Genomic DNA, 14,278 nt, shown 5'->3' on the forward strand with positions numbered 1-14,278 from the left:
TGCTTAAAAGGTCCATATTCCACTTCATTTAACAGTTACTGCCTGTATAACAAAACCATAAAAGACGGCTTTATGTAACTGAAATTTTGGATGTTCTGTGTATTATTTGGCTATACCCTTACTGATTTAATTCTGCCCTTGTAGTAGAGGTCCAGCATTGTGTAATAGTGAAGAATGCAAATTTCTGGATTACCTGTCATTCCTTTTATTTATTATAAGTGCTTTTACTTATGAAAGCCTGAGCATAGAAGTATATTCTTGTAGTCCCAGCTAGGAAACTGAAACACCAGAATCATCTGAATCTTATTTCAATATGATCTTGGACAACATAGTGATGCCCATCCCCACTTGCCAACCCCATTTTATAGAAGAATTGTGTGGAGTCTGGAATTTGAGAACCATCTTAGAATCGGTTCCCACTGATACTAACAGATGGCTTACTCCTTACCTGAACTACTTTGGCCCCTCTGATGGACAGCTAACCATTCATGGATTTGGGACTAACTTGATTCAACATGTTCCCCACACTTCTCCCTCACTGCTAGGCGGCCTCTGCAGGCACTCTTCATTTCCACATGAGCTGTAGAGGTAGTCTGGTCACTGATTTTCCTGCTTCATCTCTTACCTGTTCATTTGTTTATTTACAGAATCTTGCTATATAGCTCAGACTATCTTTGAATTCTCAAGTCCCCTTCTACCTTAGCCTTCTGAGCGCTAGGATTATATACTTCTGCAACCTTTTCAGGTTTTTTATAGAGACATTTATAAAAGAATATAATCTGCTTCCAGTTTCCTTTTTATCATGTCTACAGTTTGAGAATTATGAAACCTCGATAGATAACATTATCTCTACTTAGTAGATAACATTTTCTCAGGCTGAGTTAGATGCATCTGCCACAAGACAGCTCTTCTGGAAATGTACTGTGTACCCCTTTCTTCTAATGGAAAAGTACAGCAAAGTCTTTGTCAACACAGGCCTAGCATATTCAACTGGATCTTAAAGTTACTCTATAGTAACCTTAACCTTATATTTTCCATTTTTTTCTACCATTCTAAAGCATCACAGTTAGCTAAAGGATAATCATATAATGGTGAAATTTTATTCAAGATGTGTGTGTGTTTTAAGATGTAACTAAGTGAGTCCTAATGTTATATATAGTTACAGTATATTGAATGTATAATTTTTATGGAATTGTTTAAATATTTCTTTTGTTTTTGCTACTTCCTAAAACTTTCTTATCAACTAGTCAATGTAGGTGGTCTTAAACTGATACCATCTCATTATTTTATCTAAATTAAATAAAATTGAAAACTGGGAAGAAAAGCTCTGTATCTCATATATGTTGTATATTTCTAGTATCTTTTCGTGTATCTGATCATGTTTACTATAGCTCCATGTATAATTACAAAATTTACATTTAAAATTATAAAATTGTAACTAAAGATATATCATTATGACATTATTATTTATTTCTCTATCCAATTCTGGTCAAATTTGATGCTGAGTCTGTTTAGATTAACCCGGAAAACTGGTGGATGTTTTTTGGGGAGGGGGTTGGTTTGTGTGTGTGTGTGTGTGTGTGTGTGTGTGTGTGTGTCTTATTGAAGATTCTCTTTTCCTTGCTGTAGGAAAAAAAAATAGCACTCCATTATGGTCAGTTGCCAGGTCACACTGCAGAGATTACTCCCGTTAGATATATAGAAAAGTGGTGATTATAGCTATCTCTTCAGATTTTATGTGCCATTTTAATAAGTTTTGTATGTTACTATACTTGCATTGCAAATAACACATTCATGTCCTTCCTTCAACAATACATATATTTTATTTTGCAATTTATCAATCTTGGTAAATTTTGAATCATTTAAAAGATATTTGAAATATATTAATTTAGAGATAACTGAATCGATTATTGATTATTAGAAAGTAAACTACCACCTTGTTAAACTTGTTATTTAATTTGAAGCACCTTTTTATTTCCACAGCATTGCATTGAACCTTAAATGTTCATATCATCTAATTCTGGAAAATCCCTTTTCTGTGTAATGATACTATCTCCATTTTCCAACAAGATATTAATGTGCACACTACTTAAAGTGAGTTGTCCAAGGTCACTCACTGGGTCTTTGGTAAAACCAGAAATAGAATTCAAGTCTCCTGACTTGCATTTCAGTTTTCTATCCTCAGTATAGTTTTCTGTCTCCTATACCCCTGTGTCTCTCATGGGAAAAGAAGTTAATCTTCTAGCTATTATTAGCCACCAAATTGGTGGTAGCAGCACGGTGGAGAAAAGCGACTGTCTTTACACTGTGGCATTAGTATAAAAATATCTGGTAATGGAAAATTTGACAAATGTCATGTTAAAGGGAGTGGAAAATTATTTTAAGATCTAGATCTCATTTGTCTAGTTCTCAGAAAAGTCACATTCCTTAGTAGAATGGAAATCATTTTTCTTCCTGTTTCTAAATTGTATTTCCTAGAGGGTAATTGACAACTATCATAATAAGAATAATGCACATAGTGGTTACAACCTTGCCATACGTGTATTTTTTTTTTTTACATTAGCAGGAGTTCTCAATTGCCTTATTAAAGTACATATGTTCTATTATCTATATTTATATAGTAGTAACTGATAAAACAAATATAACACCAATTGGAAGTTTTTCTTCTTGATTTTAAAAATACACGGAAATAATACATTTCCGTGTATTTTTATTTATTTATTATGTATGATGTAATGTTCTGCCTGCATACAAGAAGAGGGCACCAGATCTCATTATAGATGGCTGTTAGCCACCGTGTGGTTGCTGGGAATTGAACTTAGGACCTCTGGAAGAGCATGAGCCATCTCTTCAGCTCCCAGAGGAATGTTTTTATTGCATCATCCATTGAGATTAAAAAGCATTGCATTCCATCATACTTTGAAACAGGGTCTTGCTGTGTAACCTCAGACTTGTGATCTTCTTGCCTCTGCCTCCAAAGAGCTGGTATTGCAAGAATTTGCCACTGTGCCTGTCTCTTTATTGTTTTCTCTCTTAATTTATTTTGGAGACCAACTCACTTTGTAGCCAAGGGTGACCTTAAATCCTAATCCTCTTATCTCTAGCAGTGGATAGTTTTTTTTTTCTTGGCTAAAACTTTTTTTTATTATATTCATATACATGTGTATATGTATATAATAGCAATGATGCACATGCTACTAAATGAGCATAAAGTCTTTTTGCTTGTTTGTTTGTTTTGTTTTGTTTTTAGTAGAGCTAAAAATCTTGGCTCTTACTGTGGTGCAAACCCAAAATAAGAAACAATGGACATTGGAGTTCACAATGTCCCTCACATCACCAAAGGATTTTACCTCCATAGTAGCTAAGCTAACAATTGACAGTTCTACTGCACCAAGGAATGAATTGTAGGCACGATTATTTGGGTACAGATTTCCTGCTATGGTCAAAGCTATTTGACTTGAGTGGTTGTCATCATTCTCAGCCCACAGGGAACAGGTTACATTCATTTAAGAAATAGTGTGTATGTTAAGGTGGTCTATCCATGAAGTCATTCATCAAGTGTTTCAGTGAACCATGGTTCTTCTTGGAGGGTGGCAGAGACATTAAGTGAGAGTATGATTCTGTTTTTATTGGCTGTAATAATTTTGAAAAGCATTCATCTTAGAAAAAGAGTAATTTATAAGGTCATGTTCTTCAAAATTGATACAATATCAAGCAAAAAAAAAAAAACAGTCTCATTCTTTGTTGTTCTCTTACAAGCCACCTCCCAAAATAATTGTGTACATTTCTTTTGGCTGTATAAATAATTTTAAAATATGAAAGGTGTCTGAAAATCGTAGTATTTCAGACAGTTTCATGTTAGTAAAAACATGAAATAAACAATCTTACTAATTGGGAAGCTGAGATAGGAGAAGCATGATTTCAAGACCATTCTGTGGTACAAATACATGGAAATGATACATAATTTTTTTCTATGAGAAGTATTTGCTAAACTAATATTTCATGTCAGCTCTCTTGAAAGTTCATCACAATCATGCAGGCAGAATACCAATATAAGATAAGTATATTAGCATTCACAAAGTATATTGTTATAGTGTCGTTATAAGACATTGAGAAAAATTTATATACTCAATGGTGAGCATTTCTAGGTCTCTGAGAACTTTTAAGTTTACTAGAACAATTTGTTTTTAATTTTGGATCAAGCGCCAAAAATGCTTTAGCGTGTTTCTGTTAAAGTTTACTAGATGCCTTTAATTATAAGGATTACACAGTCACAGTTGTGTTAATCGCATGTATTTTTAAAACATAGAGGTGTTGATAAACACAAAGAGAAACGGAGTTTTCTTGGTTATTGCCTACTAAACAAAAAGGCTATTTAGTTCTAATAAGATAGTGTTGATTCCCAGTAAGATAAATATTCATATCTATACCTACAAATATTAAATACTTGTTCTTAGCTCCAGGACAAACATAAATGCTGGAAATTGCTTGTGAATTGGTAGAAATGGTTGGAAATTTGATCTTGGGATTACTTGGTATCTAAAGATGGCTATTAAGAATTTATACTTTATATAGTAAATTTACTATTAAAATTGTTAGTAATTAAGCATATTATATACCTCTCCTAATTATTCTTTTTAATATTTCTATCAGATTTATGTTCTTAGTGATTTTATTTTTCTTAATTGTTGAGATTTTTGGAGTGACTATTGATGCAACATTGAACTTTTTAATTATATAAAATTTTATTGCACAGGTACATCTGTGAGTGAACCTAACTTGATTAAAATTACTCCACAAAAAAGAACTAGAAGAAAATTAATACATTCTCCCTTGAGAGTAAAACATACTCTGAAGTCTACACTGTCTGAAAGTATACAGCTCAATGATACTTTCAACAAAGAACTTCAGCCTATTATTTATACCCCAGAGGACTGCAAAAAAGCTCTTCAAGACTTGTCTCCATCCTCAACCAGAGCTTCATCCCGGTCTGCAAATATAATGAATGATAATTCCCTGAAAGCACTGTGTAGTATAAAGTCTCCTCTCAGCAGAACTGAGAATGAACAGGGCTTGTACTCTATATCTACTAAATGTGATGACACTGGAAGCTTGAAGAAAAAATTGCCCGAACAAGAACCACTAGCAAGCAGCAAAAGCAGTTTGCACAGGTACAAAGCAAAGTGCTTTACAGTCATTGTTTTTTCCTTTCACCAAAGTCTTTCAAACTGTTTACTTACTTTCTCTTCATTTATATTAGAGGTTTATTTCATAAATCAAGTGTCCTCTCTTTAATATAAAAGTTGTTTGTTTATTACATATTAGTTGTATATGGATACACTAACCACTTTTTAAAATGACAAGTTTTATATTCTAACTTGATTGACCTTCTAGATTGAAGCTAGAAGAGACCTTAAGAAGTATTTCATTTGTTCTCCATATTCTGATGCTGTGTATCGTAAGCCATCAATGAAAAAGACTACCTTGCTTACTGATCGATGGAGAATATACACAATTCAGCATAGTCAGGCATTTAATATATGATTGAATGAATGTCATTTAAGCAAGCATTCAACTACATAATAACATCCGGTCTAAATATGGAAAGAAAAATACCTCTACATTTCTTTACTGTAAAGAATGCAGAAAGCTATTTACAGCATATCTAACTTGTGTTTTTAAAGGAGAAAGACTATTGAGTGAACATTTTATAGAAGAATATCTTACCATATATATTAATGGTTTTCTTGTTTTAGAAATGTAAATCACTTCTCTTTGCACTGTAAAGCAATTTTGTTCTCTTTAAACCTTCATTCATTCTTAATATTTAGGATTGAGTCTTCATTTTCAACAAAGGATTCTAGGTCTGTATCAACAAGTGTGCCATCCTACATGGCAATGACTACTGCTGCAAAGAGGAAATGGAAATTAATAAGGTATGATTAAGCATGAACTGTTTCATTTTCTATATAAGATCATCTTTATACTTTCATTTTCCATGACTTTTATTATTGTTGGACTCTGTTCTTATTTAATTATCTCTACTAAGTGCCCAGTGAAACCCTGGATTTATGTTATTGAAGGGAAACCTGATTGAAGCCCAAGAATTCTACTTGAAATTTACATAAAGTATTCCATTTCTAATTAATTAAAAATAAGTTGAAAGTCATCTAGCTTCCAAAGTGTCACTTAGTTCTTACTTTTATTCTGGTGACAGTTGTTTATTTGTCCTGAGTTTCTTTGCTACTAGAATTTAGTTGTTTTAATGATTTTTTTTTATACATACCCAATATAGAGAAGTGAAAAGTCTCCTATCTTTCCATGACACTGAGGCTTATATCAGACCAAGCCACCATCAAGAACAATTACAATTGTCATTCAATTGTATTGACTAAATAGAATACAACTAACAGCCTGTTGAAGACATTGGCAAACATCCATAGTAGCCAAGGGCTTGAAAATGTAACATTCGAGAAAGCAGCATGCTACAGGAAGCCAACTTTAATTTACTACACTCCCTTTATTTTATGACTTGCCAGTTCATAGCATAAGGCTAGAGACCAAACAAAAGCCATTTAAGTGATTTGCAGGTATCCCTGAGCTTGGGACCCAAGTCATTCTGTGTGGCCTTTGCTTTCTTCTAAGGTCTGTTGAGAATCAAACTTAAAAGTAGCTGCTAAAAGACCACTGTATAAGCAGAGTGTGACATTCTGGGGTAGAAAGGTTTAAGGTCAAAAGATATGGAAGACTTAAACACCTAGGATTTTGTTAGAAAATCTTTGAGGTGCTGTACCCTGAGAGTAGGACAAACTAGAAATAAACCAGTTTTTGAAACCTTGAAACACATCTTAGACCATCTCAATCTTTGTTATATTCATGTTATATACCCATGCCACATGTGTCTAAACTAAAACTTCTAATCTCTAGAATATGCTATCTGGCACCTATGCAAATAATCCATACATAATATGAAGCCAAAGTAATGTAATGTCAAGATACAAAACCAAACATCTTAAAGAAAGGAAACCAACCAATCAGAGGAACAGTAACCCACAGATGACATGGATAAGGATTAGGAAATGTGACCTATTGATTGTAACCATGATTCATTTCATCTGAGTATCTAAAACAGAATATTGGCCAAAAATCTGTAATTTGTCAAAATTAATAAAGATATTCTAGAACCACAAAGATAGAATTATAAAACTCAGGTCAACTAGTATAATGGATTAGTCCCAGCAAAAGAGTTTGAGTGGAGGGCAGATGCCTGAACAAATAAGGGAGAAACAGAAAGAAAACAGACATGTGGAGGAAACCTGTAGAACACTACTTTCTGAAAATATGGGTTTTCAGTCTCCAGAAGATTTGGGGAAATTGGATAAGATAATGGCTACTAACTTCCTAAACTGACAAAGGCCATTAAGTCACCAATTTGAAAAAGTACTATAAATCACAAAATTAATACAAGAGTAGCCTGAGTTTTATAGCATATCATACATTCAACCATAAAACATACTAAATAGGAAATGGTCTTTCTTTTACTATCCCTTTTTCTTCTCTTCTATATGTAAGAGTATAACTGGTAATGTCAACTCTTACAAATTTCTTATTTTGTTCTATGGACTTGTTTCATTTGGGCTACAGGACACAAATTTGCAACAGTATAGTTATTCAAACTTCATAAAGTGTTTTCTCATAAGTGAATTTAGAATCCTATCTTGCCTTTCCAAAACATAGAACAAAGAAAACCTGAGACATAAAGATGAGTTGATTTTTCCTGTCTACATGTGACACGTAGCCATCAGTGATTCCCTCAAGCCATGGCTTTGCTTTATGTGTTTCAGTGACCAGGATTCAACCAAGATTTGAAAAGATTAAGTGGAAAGTCCTAGAAATTGACAATTTGAATTTTCCTTGCTTGCCACTGTGACTAGTGTGAGATTTGTGCTATCTCTCACATTCTACTATGTCAGCCATTGCCTACTGGGAGCTTCTTAGTAGCCATGCTTAGAAGACCACCTGTCATGAAATAAGCAGGGCATGGTGTTCGGATGATACTTACTTTGCACAATAATGTCCCCTGTGTAGAAGACAACTGATTCCCTTATGCAAAAAAGTAGAAGTTTCTCATGGGTACTTGTTTAGGGATAAACAAAGCATGTTTTAGGTTTAATCTCATCCCTGATTTCAGGACCCCCACTCAGTGGCACTGTTGCAATAGTAGTCTCTGTGCCAGCCGTGCTCCCTGTCCTTTGGTCAGGTGTCAGTCTGAGTTGGGCATTTAGTCTGGCTCACGTTGTTAGACAAGCAAACTGTCAGCTTCTGTTTCACCCACTGCAGCACTACTTGGTAGCATATGATAAATGTTAGTTTTCTGGGTCTTTACATGCTCTCGGTCTTTGCATGTTTCTACTCAGACATTGCGAATGTTTATACTGAGAATGTTCTCACAATGTAAATATAATCATTATTAAATACATGTTTCCTCAGAAATGTAATTACATGTGTATTTGTGGGTATAAATATGTTAATGACTATGAGAAACCAATACTGTGAAATAATATTACAAAAATATAATATAAAATATAACTTGACTGTCCACAGACTATTAGTTACTATTCTGTTGCATTCCCTCTGCTGTTAATAATTATATCCTGCCATTAACTAAGGTTAAAAAAGATTAATGATAGATGTGTACATAATTACTTTTTTTATAATCTTCCTTTTCCCCAATTAGATAAGCTTGAGAATAATAAGCTCTGGAATTTTCCACTTAGTAGATTTCATGGACATATTTAGGGTATATATGATCTAATATAGTTTTAAAATATCACGTATACTTTATCTACTATTTACAAATTGTGTCCATTTTTTTAAATTGTTTCACTTTAAAAAAAAAAAATTAGAGCCTAAAACCCCTTGATATTCCAAAATGTACCAAAATAAGTTTTATCTGATTAAATTGGCAATGCCATTAACAATATTTTAGTTTTATTTTAATCTTTGGCATCAGTACATTTCACTTCTTGTGACATATCTACACAGTGTGAATAACAAGAATGTTTGTGTTCATTGTTGCAAAGCACCTGGGACATAGTCTACAGAACTGTTGCTGGACTCAGCCACCTTTCTAAATTATGTTAGCATCATTAAAATCATAGCTGGGTTTATTTTTTTAAGTATTTTTAGTGCCTCCAATTACTTATACAGATTGCACAATCGTTAATTCTGTATTTAATTTTATTATCATATACAATATATAAATAGAGTTTCGAATGCCTTACCTAAATTGTAAACCTTTTCCCACAAGTTCACCAAATGCTTCATTAAAATCTGAGGAAAGTTGTGGATTTGCCAAACGCATTCGACGGGATAATTCAAGTGTGAAGCCTGTGCAGGAACACAGAGTAAGAGTGGGTATGTCTAAGCTGTTAACTGATGTCTAATTACCCAATTATCTGTCATAGAACTTTAGTTTTATGTCTTCATAAACTTCTCCCTTTATAGATTGTACTAGGATAGGTATGATTTTTATAAATAATAGAAAAGGAAATTTAAGCTACATTCTGAAGCAGGTATTCAAGAGTAGAGCCAGAAGTCAGAACTAGATTTCCCAGCTTGTTACTCTGCATACCGTTTTTGTTGTGTAGATTGCCTCATACTGCAAAAAATTAATTACTAAAATAAAGGTTAAATGTATTTATATTTAATTGTTTTGTTTGTTTTTGAGACAAGGTCTTAATATATAGCACAAGCTAGTTTTGAAATACTGCCTCTACTGTGCAGTGCTGAATTTTTTGGCATGTGCCACCATATCTATCAACTATATTTTATAAATAAACTACATCCACTTGACACTTTTTCTCTCCGCCCTTCTGTTTTTGAAATTAGGCCTCTGAGTCATTTATGTAATTACTATATAGTCTCTACCATGGTCCTAGCTGTAAGCATATTATGACTCCCAGAGGTAAGCTGAGGAAGATATTAATGAAGGATCAGATATACCATCAGTCACACTTATGAAAGACATGTGTCTGTCTTTCTGTTTGACTACAAATGTATTGTATCAACCAGTTCTATACCCAAGACAAGGCCCAGCCAGACCTGTCTCCAGCACTATAATTCCTAATGATTTCCTTAAAAAATTACTGATTTACGAAGCATTCATCTTGTGCTAGGTCCTAAAATGAATATAAAGATTAGTGAAAAGGGTTCTTCTCTGAAGAAACTTAGAACTCTTTAAAGGAGGCTGGTGAGATAACATATATGCCTCTGGTTAACATGAAACCTTTTTCTTTATTTTTTCTCAATAATTTTGCTAATTACTATGATAATGAATGATGCTTGTTTACTCTTTCAAAGGATATGTCTATTGCATAGGTTTTAAAATCAAATAATAGGTTAAAATACAATTGTTAAAGAAAATGGAGTACTTGAGGTATCAAGATAAATTTCATTAAAAATGAAATCACTGTGGGAGAGTAAATATGAGATTTATTAGTTGTATTAGTGTTCCTTTTATGAACTTGTGTGCCATTGTATTTGGTGCACAGATGTTTACACTTGCAATATACTCTTGGTGGCCTTTTCCTTTCATAAGTATAATGTGTTTTTCCATATCTCTTCTGATTAATTTAATTTTGTGTGTTTTGTCAGATATTAAAATTGCTCACCTCCTTGCTACTTATGTATATTTTCTTGGAATACCTTGTTTCATCCTTTAGATGATGTCTGTGATAGTAAGGTGTATTTCTTAAATGTATTTGTGTTTTTTAATTGGGAAATTAAGACCATTGATATTGAGAGTTAGCAATGAGCTGTGCTTAACAATTCCTGTTATTTTGTTATAACAGTGTGGTTCTTTGTCTTTTTTTGATCTATTGCTCTGGGACAATTTACTCATAGTATCTTCCTGGGTGTGGTTAGTCTCTTTAGGTTGAAGTTTTCCTTCTAGTGCTTTCTTTGTAGCACAAATGTTTAAATTTGGTTTCATTGTAATGTTTCTCTAAATGTTATTGTGATTGATATTTTTGCTGGGTATAGTAGTCTTAACTGGCATATGTGGTAACTATTTGTCTTGGACCTTCTGGCTTTCCAAGTTTCCATGGAGAATGCAGGTGTTATTCTAATAAACTTGCCTTCTTATACCTTTACTTCTTTTTATATGTTCTATACATTTAGCATTGATTATTATGTGTCTTGAGGAATTTTTTTCTAGTCGTCTCTGGTTGTTTGCATGCTTCTTGACCCTTTTTAGCCATCTCCTCTTAGATTGGAGAAATTTCCTATGATTTTTTTTTAAATAATATATATAAATAATTTTTTCTGTACCTTTGGTATGGGATTCTTCTTCTTCTATTCCTATTATTCGAAGTTTTGGTTTTTTTCATGGTGCCACAATTTCCTGGGTGTTTTGTGCTTGGATTATTTTAGATTTAACATTTACTTTCTTGGCTAGCTGTTCTGTTCTTTGATTGCTGTTGTCTACTGTGTATCCTATGACAGTGCGACTATGACTGTGTATCCTATGACTGTGGGGCCCTTATTGTAAAGTATGTCAGCATCCTAGCCCTAGCTGACTATTGTGAGTCCCTGGTAGAAGGTATTTCTGTGTTTCTGAGAATAATTCACACAAAGGAATAGATTAGAAGGAAAGGCTGAGAGGGACAGAGGGACTGTGGAAGACCTGGTCTGAAACAAGATGTGGAAACCTCAGGGAATCTGTTGTAATTCAAATTCCAACATGAATTCCAAGAGTAAATTTGTGTCAATAAATTGTTATAGGTGGAATGAACAGGAGTTTTGAATGACAGTCCTTTATATTTATTCTTTTTTTTTTTTTTTTTTAGGCTATAAAAGAAATACCAACAAAACAAATTCAAACATACTTAGAAAATTTAGAAGAAACACTTCAAAAGAAAATGTGCAATAAGAAGAATCAATGTACTTTGTGTGGTATTTGTTCCCTCAGAAATGTATTTCAAGTCTGGGAAAGAAGGCCATCTAAAACCATTTGCTCAAATATTTTCAACAAGCAAAATGAAACTTCTTTTGTATTTAAAATAAATATAAAATTACAACAGAGTATATTTCCCATTTCTCAAAATATTTGGTATTCTTGAAAATCTCTTAAATCACCATGATGCCAATTTACTTATACTTTATCACAACTTGATTAGAACATTGTAGGAAAAATAGTAAATTAAATTGCCCTTATTATTCTAAAGATAAAGAGACTTTAGAAGTCATAATTATGGCCAAGATATATTTGGTCTTCTGCTGTGTGTCAATATATTGTTTTAACCTCCATACATGTGATTTTACTTTCTAAAACATTGGTGTAAAAATGTAGATACATATGTCCATAACATTGTAAATATTGTTTAAATGCCTTCTATAACTAATATGCTAATATTTTATTACTTTGTTATATTAAAGATGTAGATTTTAAACAGTTTGGTTTTCCTGTTTTATTACAATCATTTGTATAATCCAAATGTTATTTTATATAAGGATGAGTTTCATAAATTTGTTTTTCCTTTTAGAACAAGATAATATGTACCTAGACCAAATTTGTAAACAATCCATAAGTTTCTTAATAAATAGGAATGGAGAAAAAACATTTTAATCATTTCTGTTACTGTATGGATTAAACAGAGCTACAACTTACTTACCTAACCTTATTCATTTGTCTGCTTTGGCCTACTTGTGTGGTCTGGAGTACAAATTTTTGCTTAATACACTTTTAAGTTTGTGCCTCCTAGGAATTTTCACAGCTAGCCAAACAGTCATACAACAACTTATGAGACTTCTTAAGGCTTTTAGTTAGCCAATATTTTTTTATTTAAAATCTAATTGAGAAAGCATGAGACAAAGCATTCCTCACAGTTGCTGGGGGGGGGGGGTAGTAAGAATCAGTCATAGAGAAGGTCGAATAATTTATCACAATTTTTTGTGATTAGTTTTCTACTGTGTTGGCTGTTTTAAGAATCGCCTTCAGCGTTATTCCTTTCAAAATATTTTAAGTAATTACATCTTTCTAGAGAAATCTTTTTACCACATGAACGACCAGAAGATTAGTAAGTGGGAACACGAGATGTCTTAGTGCATACGGGTATACATAAGCTGACCCCTGGAACCCCAGTAGTAGGAGAAAACCCATCCCCCACTTATAAATCACAGCATGCATACACATCCACAAAACAGTGGAAGTCACTGTGCATGCCTCTTGTCTACCTCATGACAGAAGCTATGTGGGATTTTCTTACAAATGTAATTTTTGTGTGGTTGTTGTTTTGTTTTTTTCAAGACAGGGTTTCTCTGTGTAGCTCTGGTTGTCCTGGAACTCACTCTGTAGACCAGACTGGCCTCGAACTCAGAACAAAGGTAATTTTTATAAGAGATTTTCTCTTAGCAAAGTGATTTTGCAGCAAAACCATGTTGAGGAAATAATGATTATGAGAATATAGAGCTATTTGACTATTTGCCTTGAGATAGAACAAAAATGCTATTGAGTCTATTCCTAGAAGTTACTCTTATTAATAGTTCAGTTACAGACCAAATCATTTATTCTTTGGTGTTAGTCATTTGTTGCTTTAACAAAAGCAACTTGAAGGAAGGGTTCAATTTGACCTCTACTTGGTAAAATGGGACCATCCTTAATGGCCAGAAAAACATGGTAATGAGTGCCTGACAGCAGTTCACACTGCATCTGCTGGTGCCTGGATAACTTTTTCCTGTTTATTCAGGTTGGGATCTCTGCTCAGTTTCATGGTTGGTCTTCCTTCATACAGAATCTTCTGAAAATGCACTTAGAAACATAACCTGATATGTTTCCTGGTGATTCTAAGTCTAGTCAAGTTGATAATGAAGATTAGTTTCCTTTTCTTATTTAATCTTGTTTTAGCATTGGGTAATTTGACTAGGAATGTCAAAATATGCCTCCTTTTCTGGTTTTTCAATTCAGGGATTCTCTGTGTCACAATCCTGGCTCTTCTAGAATTAACTTTGTAGACTAGGCTGGCCTGGAACTTACAGAGATCCACCTACCTCTGCCTTCCAAGTGCTTGCATTAAAACCAGGCATGCACCACCACCAACAACCAAATATAATTTTAACACAAGTATTTCCAAGCACTAAACTAGTAATACTAGGTTACAATGCTATTGGCCACTTTACATGTACTGATCTCTCCTCTTGCCACTTGCTGCAGCCATGATCAGCACCCATGTGTTCTCTAACATGGCACCCAGTTGCATCTTTGAGCTGTTTACAGACA

At 33.4% G+C, this 14,278-nt stretch overlaps 1 protein-coding gene across 1 annotated transcript in view; it reads left to right on the plus strand.

Annotated features, from left to right (window-relative positions):
* Kif18a (kinesin family member 18A) overlaps positions 1-12,452 on the plus strand; it is a 61,097-nt gene extending 48,645 nt beyond the window's left edge. The window contains exons 14-17 of the mRNA XM_052183146.1: positions 4,757-5,171; positions 5,832-5,936; positions 9,311-9,417; positions 11,850-12,452. Of these exons, the coding sequence (XP_052039106.1) occupies positions 4,757-5,171; positions 5,832-5,936; positions 9,311-9,417; positions 11,850-11,932 (710 nt within the window). The 3' untranslated portion in view covers positions 11,933-12,452. The remainder of the gene's footprint in view (positions 1-4,756; positions 5,172-5,831; positions 5,937-9,310; positions 9,418-11,849) is intronic.
* The last annotated feature ends 1,826 nt before the right edge of the window (positions 12,453-14,278 follow it).

This window comes from Apodemus sylvaticus, chromosome 5 (assembly GCF_947179515.1).
Source record: "Apodemus sylvaticus chromosome 5, mApoSyl1.1, whole genome shotgun sequence".
Lineage (NCBI taxonomy): Eukaryota > Metazoa > Chordata > Mammalia > Rodentia > Muridae > Apodemus > Apodemus sylvaticus.